Source organism: Dermochelys coriacea, chromosome 11 (genome assembly GCF_009764565.3).
Source record: "Dermochelys coriacea isolate rDerCor1 chromosome 11, rDerCor1.pri.v4, whole genome shotgun sequence".
Taxonomy (NCBI): Eukaryota; Metazoa; Chordata; order Testudines; family Dermochelyidae; genus Dermochelys; species Dermochelys coriacea.
In genome coordinates, this window is record NC_050078.2 from 34328992 (window position 1) to 34354677 (window position 25686).

A 25686-nucleotide genomic window follows, 5' to 3' on the forward strand; every position below is an offset into this window, starting at 1 on the left:
GGGGAATTTGGGAGACCTGCCACTGAACTAAAATTCTGCTCATCTAATCGGTGCAAGGATTAAACACAATGTTACTAGTTTCTTTCATGAGCTTCAGAATGGGGGTTAGTGATCTGGCAGGCACAGGTGGGTGAGGGTCAGTGCAGATCCCTTCCAATTTGCAAATTAAATGCAAGTTTCCTTTATACTAATTAGAGCAACTGATTTAGATATTCCTGCATCTCTAAATAAACAGCATATTGGCTTTGGCCTTTCTGCATGCTAATGGATATTTATGCATATGTAATGGAACACCTTGTAGGAAGTTTTGTTGGTTAATAGCACACTTTGGGGATACAACACATTTCAGTTAAATGGGAGGAAGTTTGCAACTTTACTGAGCACCACTGCCTATTTAGATTAATGTCCATCTGTTCAGATTTGGTATCCACAGGCACTTAAGCAGCTTCATCTTTTTTCCACCCCTGTCTCCCTGGGCCGGTATGCTCATGGCAAGGGTTGTGCTACTCTGTGTCCTTCCGTTTTTCCCCCTCTTCCCTCAAACCCCCCCCCCCCCAGCAGGGGCTTTGGACACTCCTGCTAGAGAACATCACATCCACTGCTTCAGTGAGTAGGGTGGATTGTACTTGTAGTTCAAGAGATCTGTTTATTACTAATTCATTAGTACTTATAAACCTTTGATTGGAAAAAGGAAAACAAGTATCTTACAAACATTACTTCTCTCAAAATCCTTTATACCTATATTAAGGAAGAAGAAACCAAGGTGCATAGCTTACATGACTTGTCTGTTGTGGAACCATCATTTAAACCCATGTCCCCAGATTCCCAATTTTAACAGAGATTATTCTCCTTGACTGGAATAGGACTTACTTTTTTCCACCCCTTAAATCGGGTAGCTTTGAAAACATTCATACTAATTCATTGCAGGAAGTACTGCCAAAGTTGCAACCATCACATTGCTTAAATTAGTCTTCAAATTAGTCTGCTTTGAAGACTTCAAAACAAGAATAAATATCCAGGTTGTATATACCTGATCCAGCTTCTAAGAGTTGAGCCTGGAATAGTCATGTAATTGCAGCTTCCCATACTACTTTATATCCACAGGTTAGATTAAATATCCTTATTTAATTATTAACATTTGTTTTAGCACTATTGAGTTACTATCTCTCCAGATATGCCAGCAGATGTGGTTGGGAGACATCAGAAGTGCTTGAGGAAACAGTCATCTTAATGTTATCCAGTCCTACTTTTTCCTTGCTATACATTCCTCAAATACCTACTGACAAATTTCTTTTGCTTGGAAGTTGCAATGAGATGTGGTGCACCTATTTTGTGCTTTGATGTCCTACCTGAAGAATCTTTTTCATTCATATTCGTCCTAAAGATGCACTTCTTCCACAATGCATTCAGTCATAACAAATAAATAAAGTAAAAACAGAAAAAAAATTTATTCTTATTAGTTATTCTTGCAGAGTCTCAAAGAGCATCCTGTCCTTTCACACTGTAAACTCTTTGGAGTAGGATTGCTGTATTTTGTCTTAAATCCTTTTAAATGTTTCCCTGCACATCCTACGATTTGGTACCCAATATCAATACCCACAGAGCACTAGAGTCCCTTAATTAAGCTGTGATATCCAGATAAAGTAGAAAACCTGGGTTTACCTATTGAAATTCTGCATGGATATAAGTTTATACACATTAAATTCCATTATTTGCCTTGAGGCTCTCTCTTCCCCATACCCACTGAGGATGTGGGCTCTAGCCAAGAAATAAATCCATAATCCCTCTGGGCAGTGAGGGAGGAATCTTGAAGGCAGGAATACTGGAACTTTGCAAAACTAATTTCTAACAGTTGTTAGATTTTTTTTGTATTTTTCTTAAGCAGAACTTTAACTCTGAATTTTCCAGGCTTTTTAGCATTTTTGGGTGAGGAGTATGATCTTGTGAGGGGGGGTGTGAGAGAGAATTACAGCATTCTCAGGGGTTCTTTCCACCTCCTCTGATATTTACAAACTTAATTCCATCTTAATGAAGTTTTATTATATTCTGGAAATTTGTTTTACATTTTTGAAAATAAGTAGGAAGCAGTATTGACTGCAAGTACCGTTGTCTGGCCTTACATTCCTTACACGGTTTTAATGACTACGTGAGTTTTTGATTTGAACAATACAAGAAAACTGGAAATAGCTGCATTCAGATGGACACTTTATTTTAATACGTTTTGTTAACAACATTCAAAAATATCTTTTAAGGATTATAGACTCCTTTAAAGTAATGTATATGTATAACTAATTCTGCAGTATAGATTTTTTTAATGATTGAAAATAAGCTGTTTGTAATAAAACAGGCTAATTAGGATTCTCGCTGGTCATCTTTAAAATAAATTGTACTGAGATCAAATTTCAAGCTTAACTTTGATCCCATAGGCACAAAGGCATTGCTTAATCTGATTGGACCTTTGGATCCCCTAGTGTTTAGTCAATAGAGAGAAGGGCATGAGGCAGTAATTTAAACTGTGATGAAGAATAAAAAGCACGAGTAAAATCATTTTCTAGATCTTGTATGTCCTGAAGCTGCTAGACAGACTAACGCTATTTTTTTTGTAAGAAACTTTTAACATCTATTCAAAAGAAGAAAAATTCTTGGTCACCAGTTGAACAAAACATAATTGAATTCTTAAGGTTTATAGGAAATAGAATCTGAATTCAGGCCTTTCTGAAAGGGTAGCTCAACCAATTCCTTAAAACTTTCATTTAGAAGATATTATTAGCAGAGGCAAAGGAGAATTTTTGTGCAAACTAGTCAAAATTAAAAACTTTGGATTGATCAGCTAGCACCTGATACCAAATAATTTGCATGTTTTTTCTTGATCATTTTAACCTTTTTATACTTCTGTTATGGAAAAAGTCTGACCTGGCTCTGCAGTTACCCCATAAGAGAGAGACACTGCACACTTGGAAAAAATACTTAATATTCTTAAAGCTGAGGTTTTAGACCCAAAGTTTCTACGAGTTTGAGTTACTGTCGCAGGCCAGTTTAACTGCTCATGTTGTTTTGAAGCCTGCTAAAGCTTCCTGACATAATGTTATATTCCCCATTCCACAGGCCTTGTATGCAAGACTGATGGTATGAGACACTTTTTATTTCTAGTACAGCTAGAGTGGCTATTAATTTTAGTTACCTTAGTTTTGCTCTAGGGGTATACCTGAATTATTGAGGTTTATCTTTTTGCGGAGGAGATGGGCAATTGGCAAATGTACTGAGAGACATTGGATTTTCTTGTGCAGTTTTATCTTATCCCAGCTAGGTTTGGGTTCATCACAGTACGTGCTTTAAAACACCAGCAGAGGCCTTGATGTTTGCCCAAGATCAGTGCTCCAATTGGAGGATCAATATACGATAAATGACTAACTGCAAACATTTCTATACTTTTCTCTTTCTGACAGTGTGTGAATCAACTAAAGAGACCATGGTTTGTTTATAAATATGTAGTGTTTTATAGCTATAGCATGCTTGTTTGGGATAAATACGGACCTAATCTTGCAAACAGTTCTAGGCATAGTGCTTACTTGCAGAAGTTGTCTGGTAGATTAAGTAGTAGTTGCAAGAAACTAGAAAGCTAAATATAAAATATGCTGAATGCCCACTATGCAGACTTTGCGGGTGGTTCAGCATGAAAATTTTAATTTTACTTCTGTAAATTCCTCTGGTGTTTCCTGATTTGTTGTTCATCCCAGAAGTCTTCATTCTGTGACTTCACTGGTGTTAGAGGGCTATTAATTTGCTATACTGCAGGATCTGCAATATATGTTGTGTTTTTGTTCTGGTGCATTATATGAAGGCAACTGTTGAAATCTGAAGAAGTTTTACCCTTTATCATGGGGACTGAATAAAACATCTATATTTAATTCAAGTATATTCTATTACCTTTTCATATAATACATATTCTGATTATTTCACTGCAAAAATTGTATCCTTGGGTTCAAGCTTCATTTTTATTTTTCTTGGATTTATATTTTAATTCTAGGAATTACTGTGCAAGTGAAATCACACCATTAAAGGAGTCTTAGCTTTTTTTGTCAATTGATCATTAGGTTTCAGAGTAGCAGCCGTGTTAGTCTGTATTCGCAAAAAGAAAAGGAGTACTTGTGGCACCTTAGAGACTAACAAATTTATTAGAGCATAAGCTTTCGTGAGTTACAGCTCACTTCATCGGATGCATTTGGTGGAAAAACATTACATTACATTACGGTACATTAGCAGACCTAAAAAGAATTTATGAAGTCCAACAAACCAATTATATGTAGCTTTTGTACTATCACTAGTACCTCTCTCTGTAGATTCATATTCCTATGCACTTTTAGCAAGTAACGGTCTACAACGTGTTACATTTTACTCACTGTTTCTGAACCTTGGTCTGTTTGATTTACATTTAGAAAATATAGTAGTTCCAAATCATTTAAAATGCTTACTCTTTCAAGAGTCTCTTCAATATGAAAAGCAAAATAATTCTTACTCCACAGTAGTAGGTGTTGCATTTGTGCCCTGGTGACTTTTCCCTCCTATATAATGTGCACAGTGACTTTGTCCAGAGGATTTCTTCTGGAGCGAGTGGTGGAAATGCTTTTTTCCCACATTCAGAAGTAATACAAATTTTAAATTAATCTCCCTCAATTGTCTTTAGGTGTAACAGCTGAAATTATGTACTCAAAGAGTTAAGTCAGCATGAAAGAATTCATTTCCACTTTAATGACCTAGCCTTGCTGGGTTAGGACGATGGGGAACATGCTTCTGACTTGTACTCCTATTGCCAATTAACACCTCCAATAACAGGTGTCCTCAGCTAGTCATTGAAGCAGAGGCAGTAGAAATAGTTTACATGCGGCTTGTTTTTTCACACTAGTTGTTTAATACTCACAAAATTAAAGTATTAAAAGGTTTTCTTACCTTGCTGGTTAAGAAATAAACATTGTAGCTTTGGATATCTGTGTGTCTGTCTTGTTTTTTGTATTTTAAATGGTGCCAGTTGTAAAAATTTGAGGTGTTGTATGCATCAGATCTTATATTTTATATAGAATTCATTGTTGTTGCATATCACCACAAAGAAATATATTGTACTTCATGATCTTAGCTCATTGCATCTTTTTATAGCTGTACCTGTTTGGTCAAATGGGGCTTCTTTGTTGAAATTAGACACATTTAAAATCCAACTTTTTATACAATTTATTGTGACAATAGAGCAGTATTGACATAGAATTAAATAGAAAATGTCTGAAATATTTTTCACAGTTGCAATCGATCTCAAGTCCACTTCTATATACATATTTTAAAGAAATGTAAAACAAATAGTATAAGTGACAGGCAGTGCTTGAAAATGACACTTCACATTTAATCAGCAGGTATTTTAATAACATAATAAAATTGGCTAAATTGATACCAGTTCACACTAAGAGAAAGGTGGAGTAATGTACCTAAAAGTGTTAACAAATTTGCTAAAAGGCCTGAATAGATAACACTTTGAGGCATTAGTTTTCTTGCTGTTATAATGGCAAATGCCTTATGTAACACTTAATCAACAAAGGCTGTCCAAGTAAAAGTCACAGTTTCTTATACTGGATCATATTTTAAACATGTAAAAGAAAAATAACCCCTCATTTAGTTTATCCTCACGTTCTGTTCATAGAACACTTATTGAAAACTTAATTTTGCTTCACTTAAATAAGAGACCAAACAAATGCTAATTCATGATGCAAGTTTACCAGTAATCCTGATTTCTCTAAGTGATAGCTTTTATTAAAAAAAAATAAGACTGGTCATGCTTATGGATGAGATGACTGGCTTGAAGGCCAGTTTAGAGATAGCAGCATCTATTCCCCTCTTCCCCCCCCCCCCCAATTGATTTTAATGTTGCTGAATGCTTTGTGCTTGCCGTATGTATTGGTAGCTAAAGATTTTTTTAAAACCGTTTTTCTTTGACTTTTATAGTTATTGTATTGTCCTTATTTATAAGAGAACAAATGAAGGAATTTCTCACATATGTCTCCTGTGATGTTATAATCCCCATTCACTCTCCTGTTTTCCCAAGAAATTATCCAGTAGGAAATATTACCTTCCCTTATTCCTATTTCTCATGTGAAATACAATAAAGCATTTTTCGGGTGTTGGAGGGGACTCTTCTGGCTATCTCTAAACATCAAAATGAAGCAAAAAGGAGCAAAGCACATTTTTCTTTTGCTGATTATCTGCTTATATAATCAAGTTGTATTGAAGATGTAAATATGTAAAAGTTCAGGTTTGATGCACCATTTAATTTAGCAGTAAGGTTCATCAATACAGTGCCCCTTCACTTAAGCTGGCAGGCAGTTAAATTTACTAAGGGTCCTATATTTGCATCTGGTATGAAGGTTCATGTAAGGCTCTCTGTCTTGGAGCTCACAGAAGGGGTACACAGGCCTCTGGAAGGCTGCAGTGGGCATGGGCCAGAGGAGGGTCCCTTGGAATCTGTACTGTTCACCCAGACACCAGATGCAATGGACTTGTGACCACTATTCAAGTGCACAGGCTAGAATGGCAGCCACTTGTGGATCACACTCTAGGGTCCGAATTGACTTAATTTTCAACATATGGAAGCATTAAGAGAATTAGAAAACCAACATTATAAACCCTAAAGGCTATTTTGAAAAAGTGGGTGAACTGAAGAGTTACTTGTTCCAGTGGATTGGTACCTCCTTAGTTTATTTCAATTTTTTTAAAGTATTCCTTGCAGTTACCATGTCAAAAGCCTTTCTCTTATTAATGCAGTAGTTGAGTATAAGTAAAACAAACAACCTCCCACAATATCTAGTGGATAAAAGAACTACATGCAAAAGCAGCATGATTTAAGAATACATTATACCAGACAAACTGATAGAATTACAAGATTAGTGGATGAAAGAAAAGTAGATGTTACATGTTTGTGCTTTAATAAAGCATTTGATATTCTGTATCACTAATTCCTGCTCCCAAAATTAATTTGAGTCACTTGCATCAGAACACTGTCAATTGGTTAAAGAATCACATGTAGAAAATAATACATGGCAATTTGTCATGTAGGGTACCACAGGAATCGGTATTAGGTCCAGTGTTGTTTAACATCTTTAATGATCTGGAAGACGGTAAACACCATATTAATGAAATTCACAAATGATAGTATGTTTTGGGGAGCTCTGAACACCGGAGGACAAAGAAATAGTGCAAAGGGACCAATGCTGATTAGAAAGTAACATGAGATTCATTCTAGGGAAAATACAAGGTAAAACATCTTTTGCTAAATAAAGCAAAAACACAGATAACTGGAAAACAGCAATAATGCCGAATAGCATGTAGGGATGGTGGGAACGTAATTAGACATGAGTTTGCAATGAAATATATTGGCAAAATGGCCAATACAGATTTGGGCTATTTACAGAGAGGATTCACATTACAGAGCAAGAATATAAAAATCCCTCCCTATATGGTTCTGATGAGAGACTACACGTGGAATCTTGTGCTCATTTCCGGCCAACTCCTTTCCAAAAGGTTAGGCTAATTCGAGAGGCATCAAGGAAGAACAGCGAAAATGGATAAGGGGCTGGCAGAATGACTTTTTGTTGGTGGTGTCCCTAATTCAAGGAAACATCAATACTCAGGGCAACACGTAAGCATGTGTTTAAAGTTAAGCACATGCTGAAGTCCTATTGATTTTTAAAGTAGGGCTGTCAAGTGATTAACAAAATTAATTGTGATTAATTGCACAATTAAAAAATAATTTCAATTGATCGTGCAATTAATCGCACTGTTAATAAGATTTTAATATAATGAATACCATGTATACAATACCATTTTATACAAAGTGTGCACCATACACTTTGTATACTGTGCTGTAATATATTTGAAAATGTAGGAAAAACTTCCAAAAATATTTAATACATTTCAATTAGTATTCTGTTGTTTAACTGTGCAATGAAAACTGCGATTAATTTTTTTGTTAATCACTTGAGTTAACTGTGATTAATTGACAGCCCCATTTTAAAGTTAAGCACATGCCTTGCTAATCGGGACCTTCCTGGGGAAAGATTGAATGTTAATGTACAACTTGGCCAAGCAATGCCTATGGGGGAAGAGGGTAAATAATATTTAGGTTTGTACACGGGGTGAGGCAGATTATTTAGGCTAGTCCTGTGGGAGGGTTGAGACAGGGAAGGTATTGTTGGAACGGTTATTGGGCAAATCACTTAACCTCCCTGTGCTTCAGTTTCATTATCTATAAAATGGGGATAATGATATTGACCTTTGTAAAACACTTCGAGATCTGCTGATGAAAACACTATACAAGAGCTAGATATTTATTATTCCACAGCCTAATAAATCATACTGCAAAAGACTTATTCAAGCTGTATTTTCCCTTTCTCAAATTCATCCCACTAATTCCAGCAATACCTACTCCCTCACTTTCTGTGGGGGTCCCCACAAGGTCCTTTCTTAGACCACTACTTTTCTCCCTCAGCACCCCTCTCTGTAAGTGAGATCACCCATTCACATAATTTCAATTATAATTTTCAGACTAAAGATTCACTGGGTGACCTTGGAAAAAACACAAAGATGATGGAATGGCCAGAGAGGTAACAGTTAAAAATAGAGGGGAGAATGGAGTTGTGAAAGATAGAGGACAAAATTTCAAGAATGACACTGTTGACTGTAGCCTCTAACAGGCTAGAAGTCAAGAGGGAGGGATGAGAGTTTTAGGAATGAGACTTCTTCTGGTGTATGGCTTCTGATGGCACCACACAAACAGTAAGTTAGATGTTGGGTAAGTGATGTAGCCACTCTATCACCGCAAAATCATTCAGAGACATCAAGCACATTCATCCACAGTCAAGATGATAAAGAGGGCAGTCCATTACCAGGTGGCACACTGTTTGTTTATTCTTGGTCTCCAGAAGGGCAAGACAGGGAGCTTAAGAAGCTCAATTGTAAAAATGTAAGTTAAACTACCCATGACTATTGCGTATCCTGTTGTAACAAAGAAGGATCTTTATGCCCTTTGATTGTTCTAAGGGGCATGTGAGAGCTGAGTCAGAGAGAGTGGGGAACATAAATCTGAGTTGTCCGTCTCTCAAGAAATGCGCCAGCAATCCAAAATGAAGTCCTGGACCACCTTTTGCTACTATTCCTTAGAAAAGTGGTGTCTGATATACTGCCCAAGAAGCTCAACTATTTCAGAAAAGGAGAGTCTTGACTTCAGCTGGTGTTTCTGATGTGGCTTTGAGATGAAATTGTAAAGTAAGCAGTCTTGATAGTTGGCTGTGTGCAGTAGTGCAGCCAGGACCTTATCTTCTTTTTTTTTAATCTGGGGAACAATGCCAGCCAGGACTGGAAACTGGAGTAAAGAGTCAAAGGTGGCAAATAGGTATATAGAATTTTGGAGGCAGGGATCAAGGAGTATAGGACTACTGCTGGTTGACCAGAAAGATGGCAGAAGTAAAGAGGAGAAAACTAATTTGTAGTGGAGGAAGTCATCCGGATTTATTATTATTAAAATGTTCCACAGAAAAAAAATCCTTATACCATGCCTGGTTGGTGTGTGTGTGTGTGTGTGTGTGTGTGTGTGTGTGTGAGAGAGAGAGAGAGATGTACATACACAAATGAAAGTAGATACAATAGGTGAATGGTTTTTATACAAACTGAATTTACTAGTAGTTTTAACTCTTGACTTTATCTTCAGATTTTATGGTCCATAAGGTTAGTCAATAGATCTCACTTGGATCTGTGTTGGGAGCATGTTGTTCCAATTTTACTGTTTCACTCTAAAAGTGAGGAGTTATTTAATGAAGTTGTCTCATTACTTTGGCATTGGAATGCCTTCCAAAATTATAACATACAGTCCCATATAATTCTTTTCCCTTCACTCATCATGGACTGGACTTTTTTTTTTTTTTCCCTCCCTGGAATTTTTTCTAGTTATTCCACATTTACACAGCATTACTAAGAGCAAATGTACCCTGTTGTCTCCTTTTACGAAGACTATAATACAAACACATTTGACTAATGAAGTACTATGACTTGGATGGTAAAAGGATAAAATGAGATGTGGTTGTCTAGAGAAGGTCATCTTGTGCCTCACTTCCCAAGAACTGCATAGTTTTACCTTCAAATAGCCTGCTGTACTTTTTTTCCATTTCAGCAGTACACAATACCTTCCTCAACCAATCATTCACACCTGGGACAATTGTGCTAATTTTTGAATAACAACTCATAAAGCAAAGAGCAAAGTGTTTTGTTCACAGCTTTTCCACCTAGGGATTGGAGATCCATTTTATGCTCACTGTACCAGTGTATCTGAAAAGTGCTCCTGTTGCCTTTATCTGCAAGTCGTCTTTAACTGAAAACAGATGAAGCAAAGGGAAACTGCTGTTTGTGTTGGTGCCAGTTAATCATGCTAGCCCAGCAGCATTTACATTCACACCACTGTAAGAAACACACAGTTAATTGGTGAATTGGAGATATTTTACAGTTGAGGAAGGTTAGCATTGCTGAAAGACTTAACTCTTACTAATGGAAACTCTTCACTCATCTCGTATGTTTTGTAACTGGTTTGCACCCAGCAGAATATTTGCCAGTTTATTTTGTTTGATTTCTGGCTAGATATCTAGATATCATAGGTAAGTTCCCCTAAGTTGCAAAATAGGTTAGTGGTTAAAAAAAAAAAAAAAGTGCTGTATGGTTTCATTGTAAACACTGCAACCAATGGATTTACTGTACATAAAAGCACAGTCAGGTGCACAGTGTTCTTAGTTTTATAATTTTGTGCAAAATAAAATGCAATAAATGTGGAGTAAATAGTTGTTAATTTATTCTGTTTTGTAGGGGCCACCTACAGATGCTCCTGCGGTGGATACAGCAGAACAGGTTTATATCTCTTCCCTTGCACTGCTGAAAGTAAGTATTCTACAGTCTTTACTGAAAATAGCACTTAAGATATAAATCATTATCTTTGTCTAGTATTCCATAAAGTATAAAAAGTTTACAGACTTGTAGTGTTCACAACTTTGGTTTTTTACTGGATTGTTTGTTTAAATCTAGTTATAGAATCTTACTGTAAATGTTCCAGTTATTTTCTTGCCACCAATATTTATTGCTTGTATTATTCTTAGCACTATTCCAACGCTTTACATTTTCAAAACACGCAACATGCTGTTAACTAATGAGTAAAATAAAAATAAGAACAGTGGCATTTTGGTAGAGAAAGAACTATCCCAAATCGAACCCTGATGATTTACCCTCTTGTAAATAATACCATAGTATGTCATTGTAACTTTTGGTCTCACTTCTAGATGTTGAAACATGGTCGTGCTGGTGTTCCTATGGAAGTTATGGGTCTGATGCTTGGAGAATTTGTTGATGATTATACCGTCAGAGTGATTGATGTGTTTGCTATGCCACAATCAGGAACAGTGAGTACTTTTCAGTAGGAACTAAAGTAAATGTTTTCTCTCACATTAAATAATTGTACATAATGTTATGTTTTTCCTTCCCCTCATCCCAACACACATAAGGTATGAAAAACTACTAATGATATCAGTGTCTGGATTATGCCCATATTAAATGTCTAAAGTCTGTTAAGAAAATGTTTAAGTTAAACTTGTTTGGGGTTTAAGTCAAACCTATGGCTCCCACTAAGTCCTTAACTAAAGCCTTTATGCTGTCCATAGGTATAGTACCACAGTGTTTAAAGTTTGTAAACTGGTGACTTCAAGACCTGTATATCCAGTTGCAGTACTGATGGAGGTATTAAGGCCATGTTGCAAACTCTGGAAAGTAAGAGTTTGATGGAAACGATGCCATGCCATTAACTGTAGTGGCACTGCTGAAACTGTGAATTTGAATCACTTCTCTGGGGCAGAATTTGTACTCTAGTGGCATGACTGTTGGATGATATTTCCTTAGTGTGGAAAGGTGATTGGTTTTACTTGAGGTTAAGAAATTGAATTTTATTAAAAGAGGGCAATGAACTGGGAATTGGAATTTATAGTGGCACTGTGTGTAGCTCAAATGAAATATTGGTCTTAATTAAAGAGGCAGTTTCCTTAATTGCCATCAAGATTGCATATAATTGAAATATTAAAGAATTCTTTCTCAGTTTATTTTATGCATTGGCTAGCATGTTCTACATAGTCGGTTCACTCCTTTGTTGATGGTGTATGCTCTTTGCCAGGCTCTGCAAGAGAGTATTTACCCTTACCTGTGGCAACAGAGCTGAAACTGGACTGACAGTAAGCAGCAGGAAGCAGTGTGCACAAACTAGAAATGGAGAGGACAGATGAATCGTTTTTTTTGCCTGGTTGGTGGTGGTGCTCACCCAAAAAACCCTTCTAAACAGAAAACTTAGCATTTTTTTTCAAGGAACTATAGGAATAGATTTGTTATATTTAAATAATGCTCTGCTAGAACTTTGATTTGTTTAAAAATTAGACAATTTCCAAAAAAATTCGAGTAGACAAACTTGAATAAAACTGAAGAGTAATGTCTCTTCATTAGTGAAGCTATTAGATCATTTTATGTCAGAGCAGTAAGAGATTGTTTGCATGCATGTTTCTTTTAAATTACTTTATATGTAAATACACTAATGCTGTCTCTCTTCCAAAATCAGGGTGTCAGTGTAGAGGCAGTTGATCCTGTATTTCAAGCCAAAATGTTGGATATGCTGAAACAGACAGGAAGGTAACTGTTTCAAAGCATCATCTGAAAGTTTAAGTGGTGTACTGTGTGGGTTAGGCTGCACATTCCATATGCTACATGCAAGATCTGTGGGGTGTTTAACATTAAACAGTAATAATTGACCTAGTATTATGATGAATATCGCATGTTATACAACCCACTTCTCCCCATGGTTTTCAGGAGATACACTTCAGATCCAGATGCGTGTCATAAACTTCCTTCTCTTATTATCATAATAGTAAGCTTCAGTTTGAATGCCCCTCTAGTTAGTATATGGAGTTGCTAGAAAATAACTCAGTTTTACGGAACTAATGTTTCTACTTTATAAAATAGGAAAGCCTTATTACTTTGGGTATTTTAGTTTTATTTACATGCCTAGAGTTGCATTTAGTTTATAAAAGAGAGGGGAAAAAACATTTTGATAAAAAGCATCTTCGTGTTTAAACAAATTTTTATTTTACTCTAACTCTCAACAGTTGTCATCTGCTTACTCAAATTCTTTTAGTGTGGAAAAAACTTCAAAATTAATGTTAGCAAAAGGCTTAGCAGCTGAGCAGAACAGTGCAAATTGCTTTTTGACTGAGTTCCTAGTTCTACTGCTGGTTTAATTGATATTAATCCTTTCCCGCCATCCATGTCTGAAATGGACTTTCTGCCGTGAAAATTCAACTCTTGACTCCAAGGAGTTAAAGAATAGATATTTACTTGAGCTGAAAGGGTAAAAAGTGGTTCAGGGAAGGTGTGGTAACAGGGTGAAAAACTGAAAGCTTGATCTACACTGCTAATGTGCATCCCTTAATGATAACACTCCTTTGTCGCACTTATTCATTTCCATGTTTTCACCATACTATGGTGAGTAATTTAAATGTTTCTAATGGTGCTTTTTTCACACCTGTGTGTCTTTTCTCATCCTAATTGATACCCTGTTACTTCAATGTTTCTTTTCATATCATAGGTTTTTATTGCTAGGAATTTCTAAATGCCCTCTTTGTTTCAGGCCTGAGATGGTTGTTGGTTGGTATCATAGTCATCCTGGCTTTGGTTGTTGGCTGTCTGGTGTGGATATCAATACTCAACAGAGCTTTGAAGCTCTATCAGAAAGAGCTGTAGCTGTGGTGGTGGATCCTATCCAGAGCGTAAAAGGAAAGGTACAGTAGGGTTTTTTTTTTAATTTACTAACTAAGATTTAAAATAAAAACACTATAAAATGCACATCAGTTCTTGAATGTTGGACCCACATTTCAAAAATCTCACTGACTCATTTAATATTCTGTCTGGTTATAAATGAATAAAAAAAACTCTATTGAAAGTGTACCATTTTCATTTGTTCCAACACTTGCATCAAAAGTCCCTGAGCAAGCCTGTAGCTGTAAGCCATATTATATATTTAGAATAATCAGTTCTAACCTAGTCATCTGTTTGCTATTCAAGAATCGTTCAACACTTCTACCATTAGAGCCTTTTCTGAATAAACAAATAATCCAGGTCTATAGTGTTTTTTAAAATTTGAGATATTAAATTTTGGACAGATAGTTAATGCTTACTAATTGCAAATTGGGAAGGGTTCAGCCTCTAACATGAGCAGAAATAGTGCTTTATTTTATAAGCATTGCACATGACAGTTTCTGGTGGTATCTGCATTCCAAATGTTTTAGACAATAAAAACTTCCCTAAAGACTTGGTCTCAGCCATTTAGATTTTTGAGTAAAGATGCAGATGAATGATTAAGTATGTTAAATGATTATGAAAAGATTAACTTGCAAAGCACATTGGGTTATAGTTGTCCTTTGTTGAAATCTCTTTTGTTCTTGTTAGTTCTTTTTTTATTTCTTTCTAGCCCCATATGCCATTTTCCTATTTCCTGCCTCATGACAGCAGGGAGCAGCTCTATTATCACCTTCACAGAGCTGTCTGCAAATGTGAGAGGCAATTCGATTTTGCTCAACCACAGGGAGAGTGGATTAGAAAAACTACAGAACGTACAGAAATTGGCTAGGTGGCTACTGCTTTAAAATACTGCTGAGGTGTTTTGTTTGAGCATGCTCTTCCATTGTAGTGTAGACCAATTATTTAAAATAAATCCTAATATAGATGTATGACATTAATATAATTTTATAAATAGTTTGAAAATATTTGTTTTCTGTATATGAAATACAGTAGTTTTATAGCAAGATTATATTAAAGCTACCCACCAGCTCATCTAAATATTACCATTACCTTGGAGTGCTCATCTGTCATAAAATTATATGTGAACTCTTTGACATCACATCATTATGACTGAGCAAAATTGGGGCCCATTCTAAATTTGGGGTCTATTCTTAGTTTTTTCAAAGCAAAAAGCTTGCCTATATAAGTATTCATCAAACCAAAATATAAGTGATTTAAAAACAAATAAGCTTCTGGAGTGCTAGAAAATACTAAAAAGAAATTAAATTGATCCAAATGTCTTAAATTCCAGATTACATAACTGATGTGTTGAAGGAAAAAGTGAAATATTTTGATAAAATATGTACAAAATTTCCTTAGTCATCAGTATGAATTTTCTCTTTGTTTCTTCCTGTGTTATAAAAATCAGGACAGGCTGCTTTATATTGTTTCAAAGTCAAATAACGTGTGTATTCTATTGCTGCATTTTTAAATTAGATCAGAGTTTATATTAAATTGATTGCTAAATATGATATCTTCACAGTAAATAACACTTCTGTTCTACACTTAAGTGTAGACCAAGTGTATTATCTACTCTTTACTGTAACTGTGAATGTCATCTTTGGGGAAGAAACTAGACTTTGACTTTTTCTGTTGTCTTTTTCTTTTTCCTAATCTTGAATATGAGGAAGTGCAAGTGTAGTCTGATATTTTTCGTAAATATAAAAATAGTTCAACTTTTCTTATGATGTTGTCCGACTATGCCAGAAGGAAGATAGGAGACACTGGATGTGGTTTATTATGCAACTTTATTCCTAAATGTCAAGGAGTGTCTGGCAGGTAAAAGTGTACAGTGTAGGTAATTCCATAATAATTTACATCTACCTTGGGGGGGGCAAGCTACTGGAGCTCTTGAAAATACTAAAGGCGCTTTCCCTTTACCCATTCCAGTTGCCAACCAACCAGCTACTGGGACTTCACTCCCCCTTTGAATAAGGATGGAGAGGGCTGGGTCCCTGCCATACCAGTTATAGGTGCATGAACCCTCCACCCCCAAATTCCTCTCCTTTGTAGAATAACTCCTTTAAATCCTTTACCAATCTATTTTATCTGATCGCTGCATTCTTTCCCTATGGAGTACCTGCACTGGACATCTGCCCCACACTTACATAATGAGTTGCGACATCATAGCCTAATCCCTGTTTCATGTTCACACCAGCTAAACTGCCAATCTGTTGGTGAGGGAAAAATTCCTCCCCAGATCTTTGAGAAAGGAGTGTAACTAGTGTTATGCCTGCAGTGGATCATGACAAAACCTGGTATTTAACTACTTTCATGGGTGGGAGTGGGTGCTACTATCCCTTTATTTATTTTATCCAGGTAAAAGAGGGCTTTTCCTGCACGGGCATGGACCTAAATAGTCTCTGTTCTCTTCTGGCCCCCTGGGTGGGGCATGGGTCAGTGTCCCCATGCTGATCTGGTTTGAAGCTATTGCAGCAAATTGCTCTTGGGATATTTCATCTCTGAAGGGGAGACACCTTTTCCTACAAGCCAGACAACAATCCCCACTGCACAACATGCAGTGAGGTCATTGTTACCAACTCTTGTGATTTATATTGCAAGTCTTGCAATATTGTTTATCTTAAAGCTCCATCTCCTGAAGTCAAATGATTAAATAAAAGTCTCAGCCTTCATTTAAAAAAAAATAAATAAATAAAAAAAATAAGGTTCTATTCCTCATGGTTGTGGCAAAAAGCTTGAAAACATGACTAATGTGTGCTTTAAAGGAGCAAAACCAGAAGGCAAATAAAAATAATTCTTCACATTATTTTAAACCAGTCACATAATTTTTGGGGGGGACCTATCTCATGATTTTTTAAACAGTTGGAGTTTGCAGTGTTGCTCATATTAAAAAGATATTTGGCCAATAGAAATCAACTGAACCCACCATTTTGCTGTGATCACAGATCATTCCTCCACATACCCTTGACCAACACAGCAACCCAGCAGAAGTTTTTAATGTAGACATGGCTTAAATTGAAATTTTACTTTTAGGGTATGTTTTAAAGGTGCTGTTTGAAAACATAGAATAATAGAAATGTAGGGCTTGGACCCTCAGAGGTCATCTAATCAATCTCCCCACGCTGAGGCAGGATTAAGTATATCCAGACCATCCCAGACATGTGTTTTGTCTAACTAGTTCTTAAAAATCTCCCGTAACAGGGATTCTGCAACCTCCTTAGGCAATATGCTCCAGTGCTTTAAATATCCCTGTAGTTAGACCATTTTCCCCCTAATATTTAACCTAATCTCCTTTGCTCTAAACTAAGAAGATTACTTCTTGTCCTACCTTTGGACATGGAAAACAATTAATCATTGTTTTCTTTACAACAACATTTTATGTATTTGAAGCCTCAGCCTTCTCTTCCTTAGATTAACCGTGGCCAATTCTTACAACTTTTCCTCATAGGTCACATTTTTTTTTAAACCTCTTATCATTTTTGTTGCTATCCTCTTCATTCTCCAATTTATTCATATCTTTCATAAAGTGTGGTGGGATTTTCATTACTTTAAATCTATATCGTTAAATGTTTATCACAACTTTTCTCCATAACTATGTACCAGCAATTCTAATGTATTGTCTAATGGTATCCTGTCTATAAAAACAATAATTCCCAGCAGGTTTAGCATAACATAAAGCACAAGAGTGAAGCTTGAGTTAGCTGGTTAAAGTTGGCTGGTTACTGTTACCAGAGTTTGGAAAGTATTACATTCATTTCTGGGATTGAATTCATTTGAAAATAAATGCATTTTAGTCCACATAGGCACCAGAATAGGATGTGGGAGAAGTGACTCATGCAGGTTTATTCCTAATTGTTGCCACTGATTTGCTTATGTGACTGTATACCTGTCACTTAACCTCTCTTTGCCCCAGTTTCCCAATCTGTAAAATGGGTTAACAGTGATTAACCACCTTTGTAGAACATTCTGTAATACATGCATTAAAAGCTGTGTAGAATTGCTAAATATTGACATTTTTGTTTCAATTTCTAACATTTTTCAGCCTCTCTGGAGCTCACTATGTGTTTGCCAAAAATTGTCAGATTTAAAAAAAAAAAAAACTACAAAATCAGCAGCTGTTCCTCATCCCTAAACCAAAAAATAACTACAATAAATCCAACAAAATCAATTCCTCTTTTTCCCCCCCAACCCCACCCCAAACATCAGTCTTTATCAGGTCCCTCTTTCCCCCAAAGTCTGGTAAATAGGTAGTCCTTGCAGTGTATTTTTAAATTACAACCTAAAAACTGGAAACAGTTCTGGTGAGTTTTTTCCAAAGGCACTTTACTGGTTTTCTGTTACTGATACTTTAAGACATTATTCCAGGGTATTTTATCAAGTATTTGTATGTTTGATGTGAGAAATCTGTTTCTCAAATCAAAATAGGGTTATTGTATTATTCATATATTAAACAGGGGTACATATAAAAATCTCTCTGAAAACAGTGGTTTAAATGTCCAGTGCATTATAGTAGTCCTTTTAGTAACGACACTGTCAAAATGACTGACAGAAAATACCTATAATTTGTGACAGAAGAGCAATCTGCATTTTCAGAAGGGATCAACTTTTCTTTGAGAGGAAACTTCTTTTGTAAATAAATTGCATGTATCATACAAAACTATTAGGCATCTTGTTAGGAAAACCAAATATAAAGTATCTTGTGCTTCTGTCATTTACCTGAGATAATTCATGAGAGCTTGAAAGATACTGAGGTTTTGTTGTTTGTTGCTCATTAAAGAGCGCCCAGGGGAAAAAAATGTGGTTTTTGGATTGATACAAAAATAGAATGTTTTAGATGCCTCAGTAGTTGTGCCCAGGATGTTGGGTAGCTTGCCATTTTCAAAAAGCTCTTCATCCAACCAGTTTGTTTCTAATGAACTCTAAATTGCATAGTCCTTTCATGTTTTTTGGATTCTTTTCTTAGAAAAGGGATAATCTATACAAATTAGCTATGAAACAGGACAGATACATATTCTTTTCAAAGTAGAGTTAAGAGATGCACTATTACTTATTTTACAGTAGCACCTAGAAGTTTCAACCAGGACCCCATTATGGTAGGTTCTTTTTAAAAAAAAAAAAAAAAAAAAAAAAGGCATGGTCCCTGCCCTGAATATCCTTCAATCTCAAAATATAAAGGTTGGGAGAAAGAGAAAACATTCTCATTTGCCAGATGAGAAACTGAGGCACAGAATGTAAGTGACTTGCCAGTGGAGGTCTGTAGCGGAGATGGAAATTGAATCCGGATTTCCTAAGTCTTAATGCAGAGCGTTAACCACAAGATCATCATAAGCATAATATTTCCGTCTGTCATTGGTTTGCATATTCAGGTTTCAGTTTAGAATGATAAAGCATACTGTAGCTATCATAGAAAACATTGGATTAAACTGTGTCCCTTAGAGTTTTGTTGGCTTGCTTTATCCTGCATAAATGAGATTTAATCTTTTCAAGAATGGTCATGGTTAATTTGAACTAAATGAAATAAAACACTACACAGAAACTGATGGTATGTCATCTCTTTAACCACAACTTCATTTGCATTTGTGCCAAATGACCTCCCTTTCTTAATGGAGATCTCTCCTAAAAAACAAATTTCTTGCATCAAGTCCTAGAACTCTGATTCTGCCTATATATATATATATATATATATATATATATATATATATATATATATATATATATATATATATATATTTTCATTCTTTGGAGCACAGGACTGTCTTCCTTTGTTTAGTTCTCAACACTGAACAGTGCACAGTAAATAACATAACTTTATTTAGCTATTTTCAAACTTCATATGTTAAGACTAGACTTCCTTAACACATACTTTCCCAAACAAGAAGAAAGAAAGCTGGACTACTCTCCAAGACAATCCTTTCTGCTGCAAATCAACAGCTCAGTGTCTAAATCTTCCATAGCCATATAGAGCAGGGGTAGCCAACCTGAGTTCAGAACTAGCCAGAATTTACCAATGTACATTGCAGTTACAAGAGTCACAGTAATATATCAGCAGCCCCCAATCCGCTCCCCAGCCCACAGTGCCTTCCAGCAGCCCCCACCAATCAGCACCTACTCTTCCCACCCCCCACCCACTGCAATCAGCTAAGGGCATGCAAGGCTCAGGGGAAGGGGCAGAGTGAGACAGGGCTTGGGGCAGAGCAGGAGGTTGACAAGTGAGCACCCCCCCAGCACATTAGAAAGTTGGCATCTATACTTCCAGCCCCGGAATCAGTGCCTAGGTAAGGAGCCACATATTAACCTCTGAAGAGTGGCATGCAGCTCCGGAGCCACAGGTTGGCCACCCCAATATAGAGTCTTACTGACTTGGGAAAATTATCCAGTGCTCTAATGGAGTCAAATGAAGGCCAGTCAAATGATTATCAATTATGCCTTACATAAAATAAGGGCACTGAAGACTGTTCCAACAGTGTTTCCTTCAACTGAGTTTAAAGGCTCAGTTTTTGTTAGTTTCCTGAAAGGCTGCATCCTTTTAGCCATAGCTATCTGTCTTAGGGTTTTCAATGGGCTCCTCACTATTTTATGTAAGTATTATCATTTCCTATGTATATTCAGTGTCTTTCCCCTTTGTTTTGTTTGTTTGGATTGTCCACACAGCACTGGAAGAGAGAATATTTTTAAGAAGTCAGAATAATATGACTGTACAATTAGAATTGGTGGAGGGACAGGTATAGTACCTGAAACTTGAAAGTGAGATTGGCCCTTTAAAATCACCTCTTGGAGTTTTTTGGTGTTGTGTTTTTTATTTTGATTTTTGGCAAGAAGTCTGGAGCCATCTGATAAGTTTTTGGTGTCTATATGTGTGCATTTAGAGAAGAATAAGAATTAAGAATACATCCATGTTATGTTCTCAGTCCCCTTATGGGCCATTAAAAATATAATTTGGAAGTATTAATCTAGCAGTCTGGTCTGTTTTGTTTTGTTTTTTTTCCCCTCTGTCCATGGCCCTCCAAAGTTTAAAAAAGTAACCAACCAAGTAAAATCAAGACCCAAACACATTACCACTAGCAACTTGGCTGTAATACAAGTTCTGTGGCTATTTGTTGTGAATTATTTTGCTGATACCACTTCACAATAAATTACTCTTCTGTTGCTTTGTAAAAATACATGCTATTGATCGTTTTTGTGCCAAGACTACTTTTTCCTGGTGCAATATTCACTGTTTGACTTGCTAACATTGCTGTTTAGAAATCTTCATTTATACCACTCAAGTATTAGAGTCCTTATAATGTATGACTTTGGTAGAAACTATTACTAGTAGTAGGGCAGGGATTATGCCTTTCAATATGTTTGTATGGTGCCTAACACATTTTGGGCACGATAGGAGTATAAATATTGACCTTTCCACTGAAGTGTTATCATGCATTGTCAATGATCATGTATTAATTCTGTTGATATTGTATTGTCAGACCCATTATATCTTCAGTAAAAATTACTTTAAAATGCCACATTGAGTGGGCCTAAGCCATTTTTTAAGCATCACCACACAGACTGAAAAGGAGATGCCTGGATGCAAGGTTATTGACCTAATAGACCATTTGAAAAGAAGAGAATCTGCAGGGATCTTGAGTGGTTTTGGTCTTGTACGTATTATAGCTGCAGAGACTGAAGAGAGAAAAATTGAATGGTTGAGAAATAAACCAACCAAAGAAAAAAACTTGGTATTTCTTGAGTTACCTTTGCATTGCTTATTGGGTGATCTTTACTATTTTAAATCCTGTAGTAAATAATCACAAGAATGAACAGAGCACAAGATTTTGGCTGCTTTGTAATTGTGATTTTTTTTTTTTAGATCCATAAATGGCCAGATTGTGAGAACTTGAAACTAAAGTCATTCATTTACTCCTGATATCAGCTTCCCCAACAGTGTCACACCAATGTACTTCAACTCTGATCTAGAGTGATGTCCCTGGAGGTCAGAGTAGTTCATTCTGCATGCCTAATCAATCATTGACCAAGCCCAGTGACGTTGTCAGCAAGAATGCCAGTTGTGATAGTGTTTTGTGATGTGGCTATCTGTCCACTATGAGTTAGAATGGCATCACCAGTTTATTTTACAGATAGCCAAATAACCAACAAAGATCTGTCAAGTGGTAGCAACTCAATCATTGAGTGAAACACGGATTCATTGCAGTGACCCACAGGTGAAATGCTGAGGCATCCTAATCTGAGCTAAGCAAAATTTCAGCCTTGAACTCTGACTTGCAGAACAGAGAAATGGGAATTTGTTTTGGTTTTGATTTGTAAGAAAAGCAGGAAGCTGATAATGGTTGAATTATTAGAGGAACAACTTTTTTTTTTAAGCATCACATTTTTGTAGTAGGAGATCCTGCATATTTAATTACGATATAGGTATCTGTGTTAATATTTGTACTTCCGTTCAGAATAAAAAATTTCAAAATATTAGACAAAGGACAAATTATATTGTTCCAACTTCATCACCATTTTTCCTTCCTGTTTCATTCTAAAGCGAGCAAAAATTTTATAACTATACGTTCAACATTTTTGTTCATGTTAGTGCATCATGTATTTTGCACAAATAATGTAGTTTCTGAATAGAATATTACAAATTCAAAAACTTGCATTTACAGACCTCATTGTTAATGTGAGTGTCAGTGTTCTGATTTTTTTTGGATATGCTGTGCTCTAAATCAGGTGATAAATGCTTGCTTAGTAAACTGTTTTTATAGGTTATTTCAGTTCATTCCCTTTCCTGAAACAAAAAAGTTCCAAGTATACTTTTCATTGAAAAGTATTAAATGTTTAAATACCTTTTACCATGGTGGATGCAGAATAGTCCATTTATCTTCATTAAGGCATATAGCTTTAAAACTTGTGGCTTTGCTACTTGTGAGTTATGGATGCATGCCCTCACTTGTCAAGATAAATGTATTATACTGTAGTTGTCTCCCCCTCCCAATATGGATATTCAAGTTGTACAGCAGATTTGACCACAGTAAGCAATTCTCCAAGGATAAAGAAAGAAAATGCACATACTCCTAGGAATCTCTTTTCCAGAGATAAAATTGACATTTTATAAATAATTTCCATGTTGCAAACTTCAAACTCACAATCACAGCAATTCAGCGATATGAATTTGGCATGAGTCAGTTTCAGTTCTTAGTGCTTTTCATTGGAAATGGCATAAAAAGTAAGATTTCTCTGAATTTTTTATGCTGTGGGCTTACAAGGGACAGAAGATGTTCTTCACTCGTGGTTGTCTAACAGTGCATGGCAGCATAAATAACGAAATGGTCATAAACCTTAGCTGCACTTCTAAGGTCACATGTTCAATTTAATTTTTAAAGAATCTAGAAACAAACTAAGCAGTTGATAACAGGTCAGTTGCAGGTGATAAAAGATATTTTAGATGGGACATTACTTCTTTTTCCACACCTGGCATAGCCACATTATATCTTTTGCAGTTTTTTCTTATGCACTGGTAGGTTTGTCCACAAACAATAACAAGATTCTTGAATTTCAGGGTAACAATGCATTTTTAAAGATAGCTTTCTTATTGCATAGATTTTTTTTTTCCATGCACAAATACTGATGTCAGGAAAGTTTAAGTTTGAATAAGAAGGATGATTTATCTCTGTCTGCAGTTTGTCACTGTGTGTGGAATGGCATGCAAAATACAGGTATGTTTTCGTAAAATTAGTTTCTAGATTTGCTGCAAAAACTTGTAGAATTGAAATATGTCATTCTTTAAAATATTTGATATAGAACTTTTGACTAAAAATTCCACCCCAAAAACCAACCCCCAAAGCTGTGCTCAAATGGGCCCCACTGCATAAACTAGATTCATTGTCATTAGCAATACAAAATGTCTGTTTCTTTAAAAAATGTTATGTGACTATAGTACTTTAATTTACAAAGTCCTTGTATTAAACATCTTAATCAATCTAGTTTTTAAAGTTTCTTTTCAAATAAGTGTTCAAAAGTAAAGTAAAGTAGAAAAGATTTTTTTAAACTAACATTATCAAAAATTTGCTCTCATTGGCCAGGCACAAGATAAAAGCATGAAAAAAGTGAATATTGGATCATATGTAGCTATGCTTAATACATACAGCCAAAACGTTACAGACGACATTGAGTTTGGACATTATTTGAATTTTGACTATGCAAAATGTATTACTCAAACTATTGTGGGTCATTGACCCAGCGACATGCTTGCAAAAAATATGCCATCTTTATTGTTTTTCAGATTATTATGGTTCTTGTAGCTAAGACAGATGTACAAAAAGATACAGTTTTTATTTTGTATTGGCAGCTTCCAAATATTTAGTATCTATTTCCAAGAGTTGCAATTAGTAAAGCATCCATGGTACTGAAATCCACACATCCCACAAGCTAATTATATTTGCAAGGTCAGATTGAATACATATTTTCAGAAAAATAAAGGGTTATATAAATGTCTCTTCTACTTGGCTGTTATATCACAGTTTGTTGATCTGGAGTATAATGTGTACAATTCACAAATTTGTCTGATAACAGAAAGTGGTGTGTGATTGTGTTTATTTTACTAACCAGTATATTCACAGCAATCACTTCCAAATATCTCTCCAGTAAAGATGTGTTAATTACAAAACAGACAGGGTCTTCTATTATATTAAAGCTACTAACAAGAAGACAGCAGGAATCACACATGTAAATAGCATCATCAACCCCTATTTTAGTCCTCTGTTTTGATCTGTGAGTTGTGCATAGACCAAAGGTGCTATTAAAGACTTAGTGTATGAAATAGGCAGCATTATATGAACAAAATTTATTCAACAAGAAAACAGACCTTTAACATGAATTTAACAAGCCTGAGAAATTATAAACTATCATATGCTGCAGATTCATGCAGTGATAATAAACAAAAAAAGGAAAGTAAGAGGTTTTCTTAAACTAGCCAAACTGCTAATGGTTTTGTTATAAGCTGTCTACTGTTGAAGTGACCTCTGAAAAGTCTTGAGACACTTTGTACCAGAAGAAATTAAATGGTCAGGATAGTGAAAGAGTTGCAATGTGGAAAAGCGTATTTATAACTGCTACCATCATAATCTGGAAAACATCCTACTACCATAGGCTTGAGTTAGGCTTTCAGAGAGGTAGTCTAAAAGCCTCATGCAAAGCTGTTACTATTTTTGTTAATACAGTGCATGCTGTAGTGAGGTAATAAGTACAATGAAAACTATAAATTTGGAACTACTGTAAATCCCTTAAATTCTTTAAATAACTCTGAAAAATGGATTTTTCCTCTGCTTTAATTAATCCTGGGAGGTTCCCTATTTGATTACTGTCTCTCTAAAGTTCCATTGTTAAATATGAGGTGACCATGTTGCTGTCATTTGATTGCATCATGCTGTACTTCAGAATAAACACAGAAAAAAGACTTTTAGCTTGTGCACACCTCCAAATGCTCACAAGGGCTTTTTCCTTGAATCTTACTGTGGCATAATTAACACCTAGTTCACCCATTGCTCATTAGTGCACTGGACATTAATGAGTCTATTTATTTTGATATGATGCTCTAAAGGAGGAACCGATTTGTTCTCACTGTGCAAAAAGCAATTAGAAGATTTCACAGAAATGTAAATGTAGGGTATATTGCTGTATTTATGCTTTTATTGCGTACTAGATCTAAATTTAGATTGCAGGTTGTTGAGCATGTTGGTTTCCTTAAGACAGTTGCTATAGTGATGGCAATGAATTCCTTTAATCTTGGTGTAGCTAAAGTATTTA

The 25686-nt window shown here is 35.8% G+C and overlaps 1 protein-coding gene across 5 annotated transcripts in view; it reads left to right on the top strand.

The window, feature by feature from the left end:
* Nucleotides 1–25686, top strand: part of PSMD14 (proteasome 26S subunit, non-ATPase 14) — a 61077-nt gene that overhangs the window by 19645 nt on the left and 15746 nt on the right. For all 5 annotated transcript variants that reach the window (XM_043505189.1, XM_043505190.1, XM_038421775.2 and 2 more), the window contains exons 4-7: nucleotides 10885–10956; nucleotides 11352–11471; nucleotides 12668–12738; nucleotides 13733–13883. In XM_043505189.1, coding sequence (XP_043361124.1) covers nucleotides 10885–10956; nucleotides 11352–11471; nucleotides 12668–12738; nucleotides 13733–13883 — 414 coding nt within the window. The remainder of the gene's footprint in view (nucleotides 1–10884; nucleotides 10957–11351; nucleotides 11472–12667; nucleotides 12739–13732; nucleotides 13884–25686) is intronic.